Source organism: Pseudorca crassidens, chromosome 11 (genome assembly GCF_039906515.1).
Source record: "Pseudorca crassidens isolate mPseCra1 chromosome 11, mPseCra1.hap1, whole genome shotgun sequence".
In the NCBI taxonomy this organism is placed as follows: domain Eukaryota; kingdom Metazoa; phylum Chordata; class Mammalia; order Artiodactyla; family Delphinidae; genus Pseudorca; species Pseudorca crassidens.
In genome coordinates, this window is record NC_090306.1 from 91590273 (window position 1) to 91608739 (window position 18467).

At 41.0% G+C, this 18467-nt stretch overlaps 1 protein-coding gene across 5 annotated transcripts in view; it reads right to left on the reverse strand.

Annotated features, from left to right (window-relative positions):
• The window catches only part of PRDM4 (PR/SET domain 4), a 43991-nt gene that overhangs the window by 16441 nt on the left and 9083 nt on the right, over window positions 1-18467 (reverse strand). For 2 of the 5 annotated variants that reach the window (XM_067697860.1, XM_067697861.1), the window contains exons 6-13: window positions 16181-16330; window positions 15052-15170; window positions 14018-14103; window positions 12900-13027; window positions 11959-12273; window positions 10276-10444; window positions 2252-2294; window positions 1243-1386 (exon numbers count right to left, since the gene is read on the reverse strand). In XM_067697860.1, coding sequence (XP_067553961.1) covers window positions 1276-1386; window positions 2252-2294; window positions 10276-10444; window positions 11959-12273; window positions 12900-13027; window positions 14018-14103; window positions 15052-15170; window positions 16181-16330 — 1121 coding nt within the window. In that variant the 3' untranslated portion in view covers window positions 1243-1275. Of the gene's footprint in view, window positions 1-1242; window positions 2295-2323; window positions 4963-10275; window positions 10445-11958; window positions 12274-12899; window positions 13028-14017; window positions 14104-15051; window positions 15171-16180; window positions 16331-18467 lie in introns of those variants that run through there. The other 3 variants (XM_067697859.1, XM_067697858.1, XM_067697862.1) reach the window with 3 other exon arrangements.

An 18467-nucleotide genomic window follows, 5' to 3' on the forward strand; every position in this document is an offset into this window, starting at 1 on the left:
GCCACAAGTAAACACTACCAATGCAATTAAAAATAATCAAAAAGCAGCTATTGATTTGGTAAACTAGTCATTCTAAAATTTTTAGCCCTGGGACTTCCCTGGTGGTCCAGTGGTTAAGAATTCCGCCTTCCTTGGGGACTTCCCTGGCGGTCCAGTGATTAAGACTTTGCTTTCCAATGCAGGGGACGTGGGTTTGATATCTGGTCGGGGAACTAAAATCCCACATGCTGCGGGGCAACTAAGCCTGCGTGCTCCAGAGCCCGCGCGTCACAACCAGAAAGAAGCCCGCATGCCACAACGAAGATCCTGCACGCCCGCAATTAAGACCCAATGCAACCAGATAAATATTTTTTAAAATAAATAAATAAAAATAAAAATTTTAGCCCTGTTATCTCAAATGTATTGCCCCAGCCTTATTTTACTACACCACAGATCCAGGATTGTTTTATCCACTTTTCCTTACTATTCTTCTCTTAGTATTACATTTTCACTCCTGCTCCTAGACTTTACTACTTCTTGTACCTGTAACACTTGCCATGGTCTGGCTTGCCTTGGGTATAGGTGTCTGCATCTGCATCTTGTGGGGTCTCCAACGTTTAAGACTCCTGTGGACTGCTTCAGGATCACCTGGGGAGCCCAGGAGGCTCATCAGTAGGCCTGGGGCTGACCTGGACACCTGACTTTTCTCATTTCCTCAGGTGATCCAGCTGTGCATTCAGATCTCTGCAAAATTTTGAGTTTCCAGAGGACAAGGGCCTAAGTTCTAACCATTTTTCTGTTCCTTTACAATGCCTTAATTTGTGCCAGCACTCAATAAGTGTTTTGGGGTTTTTTTGGTTTTGTTTTTTGTTTTTGCCAATATATGGTTTTTGAAAGAAAGTTATCCTTATCTGAGGATGACATAGGCCTGGGGGCTTCATGACTGTCAAGTGTGTATATGCAAGAAAAGCAAAGGAACAAAAACATAGCTGAGGAGCAATTCTATCCTTTCAGCAGTCCAGAAATCTGCCAGTGGCAAAACACACCACTACAGATTGTTACTGCCATTATGTTGCTCACGATTTGTAAAACTGAGGTTAAACTGTAATCACTACTCTGGAAGCTGCTCCTCTATGAAGCAATCACCATAAAGATGGTCTATTCGGTTGGACAGTATTTAGTTTGCCAGGGCTGTCACAACAAAGTACCACAGACGGGGGGCGGGGTGGGGGGTGCTTAAACAAGAGAAATTAATTTTCTCACAGTTCTGGAGGCCAGAAGTCCGAGGTCAAGGGGTCAGCAGAGTTGTTTCTTCCGAGGCCTCTCTCCTTGGCTTGCACATAGCAATCTTCTTCCTGCGTCTTCACATGATCTTCCTCCTGGGTGTCTCTGTTCAAATTTCCTCTTCTATAAGGAGACCAGTCATACAGGATTAAGGTATGCCCTAAGGACCTCATTTTAGCTTAATCACTCCTTTGGAGACCTTATCTCCAAATACACTCACATTCTGAGGTACTGGGGTTAGAATTTCAATACATGAATTTTGAAGGAACACAATTCTGCCCAAAACAGATGATATCATTTATATACCTGAAGCTGTTTTTGAGTGTCTGACTCTAAGATGCAGCTTGGTGATCAGGTAATACAAGTTTACATACTTAATAAGGGGCTGATAGCTCTGGCAACGTTTATGTTCCTCAAGACACACTAGCAAGTGTGAATATAGGTCAATAGGCTGAAAAGGCTGAAGCAGACTAGATCCTGTCACCTCTCTGCCCTCTGACGTACGGAGGAACTCAGCACACATCCAAGATTGAAACTCGCCTTTTAAGGAAGGAAACAGCAAACATACATATACTGATCCACAAGAAGACTGCAAACTAAATAGTTTCTAGGCTTTGGCCTTGAAAACTCAAGTCACGTCAGTTTTACTTGTCTCACTAAAATCTAGGACTTCTTGGGTCATGAATAACCATATTTTAAGGATAGAAATCTGTGCTAGGATAACCTAAAACTAAAGAATATTAGCCAGTGCTCACTGTATGTTGAGCACTGTGCCAGCCCTTTACATGAATTAACATCAAACAATACTATGAAATGGGAACTCTTATTAGTAGTCTCTGCTTACAGTTAAGTAAAAAGAGGCACAGAGAGGTTACATAACTTGACTAAGCTTCCAAACCATCGTGCAGCAAAGCGCAGATTGGAGAACGTTCAGCAGGGCTACAGAGCCCACACTCATAATATCCTGCCTCTGAATGTGACCATTTACCCAACAGCAGACTGATCCCAGCAGCAGCAACAGATGAGGGCACCTGCAATGGGCAAGGAAGGCTCAGAGTTAAATCTTGTCAAAGGGGCAGCTACTAATTTACTCATCTTGTGAGAATGACTTATAATGTGTCACTTAAGTCTAAGAGGTAAAAAAAAAAAAATGGAAGACACAGTTGTAAAGCAAGCAACAACAGCTACATTTTCACCTAAGCTATTTCCCAGAATTCCTCTTTTACTGTTTTATGTAAGGTTTATCTATCTTGGGCAGCACTTCAACTAGCACCTGGAAATGAAGAAATTTAACCCAGCGTGAGCCAGAGTTAAAGGGAGAAAGGTGCTTGTAGTTCTAGCACCGATGGTTTCCTGGGGACAGGAGTCGCTGCCACCAGGATGCCTTTACCAGCTCAAAAGGCTGAGATCTGAGTTGCCTCAGTCCCACCAGAGCTCCCTGATGAAGCCTTCATGGCCCAGTGTTGACAGCCACCTCTAACCACCATACCTCACCAACTCCCTCAACTGCAGACCTGTAGTTCTCCAAGGAGACAGCAAAGTAAAGGCACCACCTTAGGAAGGAAGAGGGCAGGGATGAGAGCTGGAAACACAGGGAGCATAGTTTATTTAAGCACTGTTATGCAGAAGCATGCGAAAATATAATTTCAAAGCTACAGTACTTAGGAAATACTTTCTCCACTTCTGACCTTAAGAAAAACTCAAGTTGTACCTCATTTTCCCTAAAAAGACTCATTCCTCTCCGTCCACAAAATGAGATTACAAGAGGAATCGTATTTTTTAAAAAGTTTTTATTTTAATCCTTCCTAGAGGAATACAGATTTGAATGAAATACATTCATTCCATAAATACATTAGCAGCAAAACCTTCCCACCAAGGTTCTCTCTAGTCCAGCCCAGAGGTCGCGCCTTAGAGCAGGAGAGCATGTTCCATCAACCGTCAACTTCAAGATGTGTTTGCTTCTTGCTGAAAGCAGAAGATGCATGAGAGACAAGGTGAAAAGATCAGATGGGTAGATAATTAAGCTGGGACCCTGAAAACACACCCACGTGGTGACCATTTAACCTTCTGCACTTCCCAAATCCTTTGGCATCCACCATGCTTAACTGATGAGGTCCTTCATTGTAGACAACTGGGAAGGCCTAATCTTGCAAATGCACCAATATGTCATCTGTCATTCTGAGTTGGCAACATTTTAATGGTGTCTTGATCCTTTTCATAGGGTAAGCCAGATAGGAAGGATCATTCCCTCCTTCCTTCCCTGGGCCAAGGTACCACTTTGCCAGCTGAGTCCACATGTCCTTGTTATCAGGAGACGATGCAGCAGGCATTACTTGGCTTGCTACACCCCCAGATCCCCTTTGTCTGGGTGCTGGAGGCTTCACTGGAGACAGAGACATGTCTAAACCTACAAAGACCTCTAAGGAACAACCACCAGATCTCTTACCCCAGCTTCAATCAAAGCTAGCTTCTTGGACAGTGGCCCAGGCATCTCTCCTTTTCTTCTCTCCATCAGTGCCTACTGCCTGGCTGCTCCCTTTTTTATCTGTCCTCTAGGTACCTGCTGAAATTTTGGGAAGCAAGACCTACCCTAAACTCCCAAGCAGCCAGGAGAGATTAAGGTAGGTGGTGCTTTAAACTTGTTAGCTGTAGTCAAGAGTAACAAGCTTACGTTGTTATATTCCAATCCATTCTGGGATGAGCTTAAGTCACAAGTCTGCATAAAACAAAACACCAGAACCATAATCAGGACGACTGTAAGGCAGGGACCAAGTTTAGAGTGCTACCAAATCAGTGGCTTGGGAGGAAAATGGAATAATGAAAGAATTTAAAATAAATCTGATTTGTTTGGGCAGAGAGCAGCTCTGACTCAGGCATAAACGTATCACCCAATTATGTAAATAAAGAATAAATCTCAGGGCTTCCCTGCTGGCGCAGTGGTTGGGAGTCCACCTGCCGATGCAGGGGACACGGGTTCGTGCCCCGGTCCGGGAGGATCCCACATGCCGTGGAGCAGCTAGGTCCATGAGCCATGGCCCCTGAGCCTGCACATCCGGAACCTGTGCTCCGCAATGGGAGAGGCCACAACAGTGAGAGGCCCGTGTACAGCAAAAAAAAAAAAAAAAAAAAAACTCAGAAGTTGACACTTTCCTCCCCATACGCCACTTAAAAATAGGATACATGCTCTTTTCTCAATCTTTCTTAAAGTGTTTTCATTAGGATACTCTTCTATAAGTGCTTTATCCGTTCCCATTTAGTCTGTTTTGACTGTTGGCTGGAAGGAAATCAGAAATTATTTTATATAAAAAGCACGGTAATGGATAACTGGTCATGTGTGTTTTTCCCCTTTTGTATTTTCCATCCGAAACAGCTGGCTCCTTTTCCTTTCATTTATGTGTAGACAGAGCCTCGTCCGCGGGATACACAGCACTGCTAACCCGGCAGCCTTCTGCCCCCACAGGGTCCGCGAGCTCCTCCTCCTCCGAGTCGTCTTCCTCCTCCTCCTCCTGCGCTGATGAACTGGACGTGGGCCCTTTGCAGGTTTTCAGGTGTCGGGTGAGATGATATTTGGTTAGATAAGCCTTTGTACACTTTTCACAGACATAATCCCGTTTTCCTTCATGTGAATTGAGATGTTTCTTTAAGTGATTTGTTCTCAAGAACAGCTTATCACACTTGGGGCACTTGATCTGGCGTTCTCTAAGAGGAACACAAGAAAAAAACATTTGATTTGGGGTTACAAATGACAACTGAGGCACACACTTATTCTGCACAACCTCAGACCTTTGTCAGAGAAGCTCTACCCAAGTAGAATCAAACTTTTTTTTTTTTTAACAGGAGATGTATCATATAGAAGAGTCATAAAACATTTGTAGTTTAAACACCATAGACTGATTCTGCTTGTTTTAGAACTCTATGTAAAAGGGATTGTACTGTATGTATCTCTCTTGTGTTTTGCTTCTTTCACTCAGTATGATGTTTCTGAATTTCAATCAAGATGCTGTATCAGTAGTTTGCTCCCTTCCACGGCTGTAAGCTACTTACAAATATACCACAACTTATCTGTGGCACTGGCTCTGTCTGTTGTTAATGGGTATTCTGGTGCTTTCCAGTTCTTTATCACCACAGGCAAGACTGTTATGAACATTTCTACACTGGTGTGTGGATCTGCATACGCATCAGTTCCTCTAGGGCAGGGGTCCACGGCCTGTTCGGAACCGGGCCGCACAGCAGAGGTGAGCAAGAGAAGCTTCATCGGCCGCTCCCCGTGGCTCGCATTACCGCCTGAACCATCTCCGTCCCCCATCCGTGGGAAAACCGTCTTCCATGAAACCTGTCCCTGGTGCCGAAAAGGCTGGGGACCGCTGCTCTACGGCATATACTCAGGAGAGGCATAGCTGGATCAAAGGATATGTACATCTTCAATTTTACTAGATAATGCTACGCTGTTTTCCAACATGGCTGTGTTGATATACACATCCATCAACAGCCATTTGTGAGTTCCCGTTGCCCCACATTCTTACCAACTGGAAAACTCAAATTTGAAAACATTTGCCAATTGACCAATACACAATGGTATCTAACTATGGTGTTACGGTAGCCCCTACAACAAAAAATTATCCGGCTAAAGATGTCAGTAGTGTCAAGGATGGAGTAAACTTGGCCTAGACATTTAGAGCTGAAAAGAAACTTAGGGATCACACAGAGCAGGAATTTTTTAACTCTTTTTTTGAGCAGCTGAACCCTACGTCTTAATGAAAGTCCAATATGTGAAGCAAATAAAAGGGGGTTAAAATCCTTGATGGAGTGTGAGGGTGCAGTGGAAAGTTCTGAAGCCTGGTTTCCTTAGCATTTCTACCACCTTCTCCCAGCAGGACGTGGCAGAGAAGAATTCTGTGGAGCTACAGGACAGGGAAAACTCAGTTCCTGCCTCATGGAGCTTACATTCTAGTGGAGGACTCACACCATAAACAAATTAAAAATATATAATGTGATATCAGATAGTAATAAATACTATTAAAAAAAATGAAGCCAGGTAAGAGTGACAGAGTCCTGTTTTAGATGAGATAATCAAGGAAGGCCATTCTGAGGAAATGACAAACTTAAGCAGAAACCTGAATGAAGTGAGGGAGGAAGACAGGGAGATATCCAGAGGGAGAAGTTTCTAGGCAGAGGCAGAACAGTGCGAAGGCCCTGAGACTGTGTTCAGTATGCTGAAGTAGTAGCAAGGGGAGGCCCAATGTGGGTAAAATAGAACAGTATGAGAAAAGCAATAAAAGATGGAGTGGGACACGTAGTCAAGTACCACTACCACATCGTGAAGGGGCTTCTAGTCAATGAAGAATCACGACTGGAGATGTGCACAATCTGACTTATGTTTTAAATATATCACTCTGGCCACTGTGGACGAATACAGCATCTGTGTGTGGCACCTGTGTGTATATCTGTGTTGGGGAATGGATGAGGAGAGAGAAGAGCAGCAGGGAAGTCAGCTGCGACACTACTGAAGTTGTCCATAAAAAAGATGCTGGTGGTCTCAACCAGGCAAGAGCTGAATGAAGGAAAGAATGGAAGACTGAGTTGAGGACGACTCCAAGGTGTTTGGCTTGAGCCACTGGGATGAATGGTGGTATCATTTTCTGAGCCGGTGAACACTGGGGAAAATCAAGTTTGTTGGGTTAATACGAAGAGTTGAGGTTTGGACTTACCAGGTTTGAGCTGCCTAGCGGACATCCAGAACTCAGAGATGCTGAGTGAATGGTTAGTTATATAAGGCTGGGGATATAGATCACAAAGCCACGGGACTAAGATAACGACCTAGAGAATAAGCGCCCCACTCGTACTCTCAAGTTCCTTTCTTAGAGGAAGGGCAAAGTCCCATGCCTTATACTCCCAGGGGAACACTGGGAGAGGAACAACTCCTACATTTGGCTTTAGGGGCTATAGTTCTTTTCTAAGCAGATAAATAGAATGAATTCCAATACTAACATATGCATTTTGAAATGCCTAAAAGTAAAGATACAAACAACTGAAAATTTTACCAATGATCTCTATAGGAAGTCTCATTCAAAAATATTGGTTGGGGGGGCTTCCCTGGTGGCGCAGTGGTTGAGAGTCCACCTGCCGATGCAGGGGACACGGGTTCGTGCCCCGGTCCAGGAGGATTCCACATGCCGCGGAGCAGCTGGGCCCGTGAGCCATGGCCGCTGAGCCTGTGCATCCGGAGCCTGTGCTCCACAACGGGAGAGGCCACAACAGTGAGAGGCCCGCGTACCGCAAAAAAAAAAAAAAAAAAAATTGGTTGGGGAATTCTCCAGCAGTCCAGTGGTTAGGACGTTCACTGCCGAGGGCCTGGGTTCAATCCCTGGTTGGGGAACTAAGATCCTGCAAGCCGTGTGGTGCAGCCAAAATGTGTGTATGTATGTGTGTGTGTGTGTATGTGTGTGTGTGTGTGTATATATATATGGTGAATGGTGCTTCTTTTATGAATGACTTATACTAGCATAAAGTCTTGACAGTCCTAAAACAACTTTTATACCATGGGAGTTTGGTAGAGGCTTATTATATTTTGTCATCATGAGAAAGTGTCCAGATCCACATTTAAGAAAACTGCTTTCACTGGTCAACATCTGATAAAGCCAATTTCCACCCCAAAAGGAGATAAGCAGTTATGACTAATCTCAAAATAATTTCTATTTCATTATGCTGTGAAATGGCTACCATAAAAGCAAGTGCAAATTTACACATCACTTGAAAGAATAGAAAGTTAAGGTCAAGGAAGATAATAACTCCTCTTTATGTGTGGTTTTCAAGAAGTAACAATATAGCCACTTGCCAGAGATACTGTGAAACAAGTCTTTCATTTGGATCAACTGAGTAGCACTCAACACTGACTGGACATTAGACTCACTTGGGGAGCTTTTTAAAAATACCAAGGCCAGGGCTCTATCCCTGACCAACTAAATTAGAATCCCTGGAGCTGGGGCCCTGGCACCAATCACTGTTTTTCACATTTCCCAGCTGATTATCATGAGCAGTGTTATCGGTTGGATATTTGTCATCCCCCCACCCCCACTCCTAAATTGGTATGTTGAAGCTGTAACTCATAATGTGATGATATTTGGAGGTGGGGGCCTGTGGGAGGTAATCAGGTTTAGATGAGGTCATAAGGATGGGACCCCCATGATGGGATTAGTGCCCTTATAAGAAGAGGAAGAGAGACCAGAGCTTGCTCGCTCTCTCCACCATGTGAGGACACAAGAAGGCAGCCATGCGCAAGCCAGGAAGAAGGCCCTCATCAAAACCCAACCATGCTGGCACCCTGATCTCGACTTCCAGCCTCCAGAAGTTTAAGAATATAAATTTCTTTTGTTTAAGCCACCACCCAGTCTATGGTATTTTGTTAATGGCAGCTCAAGCTGACTAATATAAGCAGCTAGACTAAATGATCCCAGAGATCTCTCTCAGCTCTAATTATGTACAATCATATCTAATATTTGATAATTAGTGTGTCAAATTTCTAAAATTTCATACTAAGAATGAAACCACTTAATGAAGACTTTGTTTTAAAAGGTCATTTTGAGAGTTTGGAATGTAGATCCAGACTTCTTGGATGTTTTAGTGTTTCAGGTTGCACTGTGGCTATGAATCAAAGAGCTGGTATAAAAGCAAAATATTTATCTAAAACCCGTAATAAGAATATAAAGTTTCCATTTTTTATGGATTTCTAAATAATAATTCAAGCTAATGTTTTCTCCCTCTTCTAACACTTGCTAAAAGTCCAGGACCACAAAATCTGTTCTCTTCTCTCTACTACTACTGTAACTAACACAGGCTGGGCAATTAATTACACTTGGATCCATGCAATAAAATCCTAATAGGTCTCCCAATACTTGGCCTTCTCCTCCTTCAATCACCCTTTCCTGCTGCCAGAGTAATCTTTATAAAATGAACATCTCAAAAAAAAAAAAAAAAGAACATCTCACCATGACATTCTTTCCCTTAAAATCCTTCAATGCCTGTGCAAGAATGTGAATACACGTAACATTACTAACTATATACTTAAAAATGGTTAAGACAGTAAAATTTGTGTTTTATGCCATAATTAAAATACACACATGCACGCACACACACAAAGCACAGAATAGTTCCTGGTACATAGGTAGGGAAAATGCTTTGGTGACTCTCCATTATTTCCAGAATGAAATTTAATTTTTTTAGTTGGATAAAAGGCTCTTCATGATTTGGCTGCTGCCTCTCTCTCCCTCGCTCTCATATACACCCAATGCTCTAACTATAAAGAACCACTAGCGGGACCTCCTTGGTGGTCCAGTGGTTACGACTCTGTGCTTCCACTGCAGGAGCACAGGTTCGATCCCTGGTCAGGGAACTAAGATCCTACATGCCGCACACGCAGCCAAAAAAAAAAAAAAAAAGAAAAGAAAAGAACCACTCGCATTTCACAGTCCTTTTCGCATACTCCGTTTCATCTGTCTAGAACAGTATTCTCATCCCTTACCCTTCACTGTCTCCCCGAATAACTCTAATTTATCTCCTTTAATGCTTGCTCAAACTACCAGGACACTTTCCCAGGACACTGCAGGCTGGGCTGGATCCTCCTCTCTGGTCTCTCAGGACCCAGCGCTTACCCTGACATCTGCAACACAGTATAGCAATTACTCTTCTGTCTCTTAATGCTCTCCAAGCTCTTTAAATCCAAGGACCATCTCATCTTTGTATTTTTACCACTTAGCACAGTGCTGGGCATCAAGGAGGTACTTAGAAATTTGTTAATGAAATGATGTTTTGAAAATATGAAAAAAAAGGAAATACAGAGAGTAGAGGTGAAAAATAAGAAAAACAAGTGAAATCTTCCAGGATAAACCAAAACGTTAGTTTTCCAACCTCTGCTTGGCTACATGGAACACAGGAGGCACCGACGGGTGCCAAGGCAGGAGACAGATGACAAGCCTCGTTCCCCGCCCGAGGGGTGCTGGGCTGCGGGCGACTCACTGTGTATGGATGAGCACGTGCTGCTTGAGGTCCTGCCTCCGCATGAACAGCTTGTCACAGTAATCACACTTGAGGTTCTTCTCACCCGTGTGGATAACCATGTGGGACTCCAGGTGAGCCTTCTGGGTGAAAGACTTGTCACACAAAGTGCACCTGTAGTTCTTCTGACCTGCACATCAACCCGAATTACCATACCATGAATAAAACTGCCACGAGCATTCTCAAGATGAAGAGGCACACTGTATGGGTATGTAGCAGAGGCAGGAATAAAACAGAACTGACGGTAAACTGGAACTTCACTTTCTGGGACTGTCTACCCAGAGCCACTCAGAGCCACTGAATTTATATTCTGCAACTAAAGCTAGTGAAGCTAATAAATCTGACCTCCTAGGACTGCTTACACACACACACACACACACACACACACACTTTTTAATGTTTATAGCTAACACATGATATAAACTCTGGAAAAAAAAATCACTTATAACCCCAGTGCCCAACTTAATTCAATTATTTTTTTTAAAAAACTCATGAAATCTAGTACTTGCCTATAAGCAAACATATTTTTACAATCTACATTTTAGTATTCTTTTTTAAAACATTTAATATGACCTCATAAACCAGGGATGAAATAAAATCCTTTTAAGAATGCAGAAATAGGGACTTCCCTGGTGGCTCAGTGGTTAAGAATCCGCCTGCCAATGCAGGGGACACAGGTTCAAGCCCTGGCCCAGGAAGATCCCACATGCCACGGAGCAATGAAGTCCGTGCACCACAACTACTGAGCCTGCACTCTAGAGTCCGCGAGCCACAACTACTGAGCCCACGCACCGCAATTAATGAAGCCTGTGCACCTAGAGCCCATGATCCGCAACAAGAGAAGCCACCGCACAGCAACCAAGAGTAGCCCCCACTCGCGGCGCAACTAAAGAAAAGCCCACACGCAGCAACGACCCAACACAGCCAAAAATAAATAAATAAATTTATATTAAAAAAAAAAGAAATAAAGTTACTCTAAGTCAGGGGTTAGCAAACCTTTTCTTACAGGTCGGTCAGAATCTTAAGCTCTGTGAGCCATATGGTCTCTGCTGAGACTACTCAGTCTTAATGGAAAAGAATGAGGAAAAGCTTTACTTTCAAAGATTTGGAGAATGAATGACCCAGCCAAGAAAACGAAACTAAAGCAGTTACTTTATAGCAAAGTAAAAAAGTAAGTGAAAAAAGTAAGTGCTAAGAGAAAGGGGTTGGTTTGTATGGAGTTTAGAAAATAGAAACTCAATAAATTTTGGCAGTGTTTACTGAGCAATATTCAAAGGAAAGAAACTGGCTGTGGCTGGTGACCAGGGGTGAGCTCTAATGGGAGGCTCAGGCTGTTTCTGTAGAATTCCCTTTAGGCCCAAACACATACATCAACTTCCTGATTATTAACTGCATTTTTCCAGTCACCTTCAAACTATGGTGGGGGCACCCGGAAAGTGAAGCAACTTAATAACGAGAAGTAATACTCTCTGAGGAGGCACAGTTATCCCACCAAGATTTATGACCCAACAAAGTCCTGCTGACAGCCAGCTGGATTCTTTCTAACATCTGATCTCAACTCTACCTGCAAGACTATCTTGCTGCCAAGGCCTTACTAATTTCTAATTTTTCAAAATTCCACTTTGATGGTCCAACACAACTTACCTGTATGTATCTTGAGGTGGGTCCGCAGGTTGCTGGGATCACTAAAAGCCTTGCTACAGAAATCACACTTGTGGGGCTTCATACCCATGTGACCCATAAAGTGAACATGAAGTTTGGAAGGAGAGATAAAAGCTTGGGGGCACATGGAGCACTTCCACTTCCTTTCTTTGCTGTGGCTTGGCCCATGGCTGCTGCTGTGGCCCTGGCTAGGAAGATGGTTATGGATGTGGCTGGTCAGGTGGGCTTTGAACTCTGTATAGGAACTGCACTCCTTGCCACAGTTACAGAGGTGCACATCTGGGTGTTCAGGAACACCTTAAGAGAAAGATTATTCAATGTCTCCTGATACTTAAATTTAAAAACTTGTTGATATTAGTAACTATTGCTTATAATTCTCCCTTCTACCAAAATTTCCAGCTTGCCCACTACCTGTAAAATTAAAACATCTTGTTCAATGCTCTAGTCCCAGCATCTCAGATAGCGTGTCAGGCACATATATAGGGAACACTTGGTAAATACTGGATTATAAGGCACCTTTCCTAGGAAAAAAACTTAAGATTTTGTAGTATACAAACTCCTAAACATCACTTGTCATCATGACACAGTGCAAGAAAAAGCCTATGAAGGTTAAACCAACTCAAGAAGCTTTGCTGTCCTTTATGAAATTAAATTGTAATGGTTCAAAAGGAACATAGGAACTTCAAATTCCACAAATCAAAGTCCTAACACAAAAGTTCATACTGTCTGGTCAATAACAATTAGCTTATGAAGAATCTCACGGATTTTAACACTTTTAACATGGGGTAATATCCTGCTTTTATATACACAAAGGTATGGGATTTGTTTCAGCTTACATGTAAATCATTCCCAAAACTCTACTACTGGTCCTTGGTGCTTTTACTATGCTAGATTCATAGCAAACAAGTCTTACATAAACTTACCAATCTGCTGAGCATAATCCCGGCTGTAATAAAAAAGCAGTTCATTTTCAGGAGGGATATCTTGTGAGGTGCAGAAATAGATTTTTCCATCATGGGGATAAGCCACCAAATTCTGCTCTTCCCGATTCCTAAGTTATCACATTTAACAGATGAAGCATATTAAATTTATTTTATTAATTTAAAAAAATTTTTTTGGCTGTGCCACAAGGCTTGCGGGATCTCAGTTTCCCGACTAAGGATTAAACCCAGGCCACAGCAGTGAAAGCCCAGAATGCTAACCACTAGGTCACCAGGGAACTCCAATCAAGCATATTAATTTTGAAATATACACTAAACACATCATATCCCTACAGCAAAATCCTATATGAAAACTTAGATGTACTATTTCTCTGGGTCATTTCTCTAATTCCCTATACTACCTATTAGGAGTAACTTGCATAGAAACAGAATTCTTACTTCAATATCGTCCTTTATAGTCAGAAATACTACAGTCTGTTACTGGAAGAAAAATAAAGTCTTAAAACAATATAACAAAGACACAGAAATAGATAGCTGAACAAGAATTAACCACAACAGCAGCCTAAGGGGTTGACTAATAGCTAATATAAAGAAAAGGTACCCGGGCTTCCCTGGTGGCGCAGTGGTTAAGAGTCCGCCTGCCGATGCAGGGGACACAGGTTCGTGCCCCGGTCCGGGAAGATCCCACATGCCGCGGAGCAAATGGGCCCATGAGCCATGGCCACTGAGCCTGCGCATCCGGAGCCTGTGCTCCGCAACGGGAGAGGCCACAACAGTGAGAGGCCCGCATACAGCAAAAAAAAAAAAAAAAAAAAAGAAAAGGTACCCACTTGCAAGGTCAATGGTAATTGTATCATTCCTTACCGCATTAGTAAGTTGAATAAACTGTTCATAAAACAAGGACAGTTTCTTATATTTTGATTTATAATAACCCTTAGTCAACAACTACTGGGGTGAAGAAGGTGAAAAGTCTTAGGTTTTAAGGTATGTTCAGATATCACTGTCATTTGGATTCTTCGATTCTTCCCTATTTTATTCAAAGCTTCCTACTGAAAAACATCTGAATCGTAACTATTTCTTTCATCCAAGTCTACTCTTACCTGGCTTTGCGCACAAACATCATCCAATTACATTCATTTTCGTCAGTTGTAATGATGCAGAATTCTAGGACACCACTGTGGTATATCTGTCAACAAAAGGCAAACATACACATCAGATGAACTGAAAAGTGATACACAATGCTACTAAGTTTAGTCTAGCAATAATCTCATTTACTTTGCAGTAGGTACCAACTTTCCTAGTCAGTGTGAAAATACATGGTTGTCTTCTCAAATGTTTGTCATTTCACCAGTCCCCCTATTTCCAGCAGTACAATAAAGACCACTAGAGACCTACAGTTAGTGCTCAGTGTATAGAATCATGTTGCTCTTGATTATTCACATTTTGGCTTGACTGGAAAAGACATAAGAAACAGTCCGCTTGTCTTCACCACCTACCACATGAATGGACATTAAGGTCAGAGAACCACCTCTTCTCATTATTTCTCCAATGCACGTAGCATTCCTCTATGTTTACTCCTGGATACCACAATTAAAGTCCCCAATGCCAGTGGCACTCTACCTTTCCAACTATCACAAGACCCATTTCCCCCTTATTTCAATTTTTGCAGGCATCATTCTCAACCTATGACTAAAATTCTATATAAACATGTTATAGGAGTAGCTGTTTATATCAAAAACTTAAGTTTCTAGCCCCTTCCGTTAGAAAACTAGAGAAATAATCTTAGCTTCCAATTCTAGAATTGTTTCCCAAGCTAAATATTTGAGGAATGTTTTAGTTGATTACAAAATAAGACTTTCAACATATAAACAAAGTCCATGGCCTCAGCTGCCACAAGTAATAAAAATGAATAATCGTTGAGTTATCTAACAAAATGGAGACTAAAACAGTTTATCTTCCATATTCAATACCTGATGTTTTGCTATGTATAATAAGTTGGCTACTAAGAACAGAGAGAATGTACTATTAAATGACTGATAAGCGAAAGGCACTGTATGAATCTTGGCTAAGTTTTTAACTACCTCATTACAGTAAAAGCAACCAAAAGTCATAGAAAAGTTTCATAAACACTGACCTTCCAGATATGATTAACTGCCTTGTCTGTCCATTCTGCTACTTCCATGGAGTGACTTTGCTGGCCAATAAGAGGCCCAAAGCAAGTCCGCACAGGAATGGTTTCTCCAGTCCATACACCTATCAGTGGAAGGACATGAACTACACAATCAATCATTTAAACATCTAATCAGATAGAGAAGAGAGTAGCTTAACTCATACAAAGAATCTTATTTTCAATGAACCTAAGTACTACTGATATTCTAGCACTCCTGAGAGGTAGATAAGTCTTATGGGTCCTATCCTGTAAATAAGGAAAAAGTAATAAACAGATTAGATAGGGGCTCAGAAGAAATAAGCAGAGTAAGAAGCAGTATCAGAAATTCCTGAACCATTTTTATACACAAGGAACCAAACCATGTCCCTCCAAATACGTTATTTTGGAGTTGATACATAAAAAAGAGTAGAGAACATCATTCTATCATAAAAAGGTAAAGCAATTACTACAAAATAAATCAAACTTCTAAGATCACTTGTGCTTAAAGCACTGCTCTTTACTATCTAAGCTGTTTATTGCTTTCAATTGACCCATGCCTAAGTTACACCTGAAAGAATAACGAACCTAGTATTGTATTTTCGAAGAATGGCACAGTGATGCAGATACCATGTGAAGTTCCAATATGGATAAGTATACTTTGGCAGTCTACATTTCTTATTACCTTTTCCTAAGGAGTATTAGGCAATTTACAAACATCTAATGTAAATATCTTTAGTGATAAAGAAGTTATCAATGGTGAATTTTCAATGTTTTATAAAAGAAACTAAGTTTCAAGGAGTGCTTTGTCATGATTATTGATAGTGGATGATACAGCTGAAAATAAAAGTCAAGTCTTCAAAGACTCAGGCTAGGATTCTCTCCTCTATTCAATTCTGATTCTAAGAAACGGGAACTTTTCCAATAAAGTTTTCAACTTGATGTACTGCTGTCACCCCTGGACAAGACAAATATTCCGTAAAAGGATAAATCTCAGCTATAAACTGACTTCTGGATCAACCAAATAATCACTAAATTACACACATCCACTTTTACAACTTCACCCTACAAAGGAAGAAGAACCTCTGATGGGGTTTTATGGTTCCAAGGGTCTTACCAACATCTGCTCCCACAATTGACTGGCGGAGAACAAGCTGCTTTGGGAGAGAAAGCCTCGCTCTGCTCTCTATTGGAGTGTCAGGAACAAAAGTCACCGGTCCGTGATCTGGGCAGTCTGAGGGATAGGCTCGGTCACAGAGAGTGCACCCTGCAGATGGGAAATTTGAGACATAAATGGGGTCAGTTCTAGCAGGCAAATGACCACCTGCTTTTTTATTTAAATACAAATTATTAAAATGTAACCAGTACGAAGCAAGGTTCTAGCAGAAATTCTCTGATCAAAGAACCACTTTCTTACACTAAAATATATATCCACTGTTATATCTCTCTTCAGCAACATTTGATATTTTTCTTTTGATCCAACTGGACAAGTTTTCTATTCAATGCGTAAGAGAAAGACTGATCAAAAAATAAGCCTACATTACTTCAAGAATCAAGTATATTATTCCTTACATTGAGTAGATAAGTAATACCTTGAGATACGATGTTCTAAAGTCCAAAAGATTCCAATTCTACCAAACTATAAGAGGAAACTGAGTTAAAATGCTGTAGCAATGCAAAGCCAAAACAGAGATGACAACAGAGCACAACAAAGTCAGAGTCAGCTGCACCACTGCTCTCTTTTGCTTCACTATTAACAAACTGGCTGACCACGCTTTGATGACAAGCTCTTAAGACAAAAAAAAATATGCAACCTGCTCTTTGGGACAGCAGGTGAATCATATTCTTGCAGACATATTTGCTTAACATTCTTAATTCTTATTGTTCATGCGGCCTTTTTGCATTGTCAGAAAAAATGCTGAATTCATATTCTGTTTTCTGTGCTTACTGTAACTTCACTTTTACAAGCTCAGGAGTGTCCTCCTTCTCTACAAATCTTCCATTCTATTCTTTTACTTTCCTTTCTCACTGCTACCTTAACAGTAGTATTAATGACCCTATTTAGTCAATGATTGTGTTCAAACTTTCCAAATTCATTCACAAAATAGTTGTAAATACATAAACCTTAGAATCGCAGCCTTCTAGGTGCCTTTTTCTCCTAAGAAATCCATTAGAAATTACTGCCTAAATGGCATAAAATATCAGTAAGTTTTCATATTTAGCCAAAGCAGTAATAATATATTACTTCTTCGAGTACTACTTGATTAAAAATTCTTTGAATATCAGACTAGAGATCCCCTACACTCTATGAGAACTTATTCTCCAATGCTCTTAACAAGAAACCATGTTAACTCTTCAAACAAAGGAGATTCAGAATTCATACTGCAAAAAATGCTTACAGGTTTCCTTTAAAGATATACAAATGGCCAATAAGTACATGTAAGATGTTCAACATCATTAGTCATTAAGGAAATGCAAATTAAAACCACAATGAGATGCCACTTCACACCCACTACAATGGGTATTAAAAAAAAAAAAGTCTTGGCAAACATGTAGAGAAAATGGAACCCTCATACACAGATGCTGGGAATGTAAAATGGTGCAGCCACTTTGGAAAATAGTCTGGCAATTCCTCAAAACGAGGAATTCCACTCCTAATATATATCCAAGAAAATTAAAAACATATGTTCATACAAAAACTTGTACGTGAATGTTCCTACCAGCATTGAGTATAATGGCCAAAAAGGAGAAACAAAATAGTCATAAAAGATAAATGGATAAACAAAATGCGGTATATGCACACAATGGAATATTCTTCTTCCAAAAAGAGGAATAAAGTACTAATACATGCTATAACACGGATGAGCCATCCCAGCATTATGCTGGAAAGAAGCCAGACACAGCCACATAATGTATGATTCCATTTATATGACATGTCTAATAGGCGAATCCAGAGAAAGTAGATTATTGGTTGCCTGAGAATGGGGGGCAGGGGTGAGAGTGACTGCTAATGGGGTTTCTTTATGGGGCGATAAAAATTTTGGAATTACACAGTGGTGATGGTTGCACAACCTTGTCAATGTACTAAAAACCACTAAACTGTACACTTTAAATGCATATGTGAATTATATTACACATGATCTAATAAATATGTCTTATGTTGAAAAAGCAAATGGCATGTCACACAGAACACCTTACTGAAATTTACTTCTATAATTAACTATCTGTGAAATCTTGGGAAATACCTTAAGCATTATTAGGCTAAGCTTACCTGTAAAATACAGAAATGACTGTTTCCTTACTTCAGGAAGATGCTATAAGAACCAACAAAATGTCTATATACTGTTTGGCTTACCTGAGGAAAAGGCACCACATTAATACAAAGGACAATACAAAGGCAAATA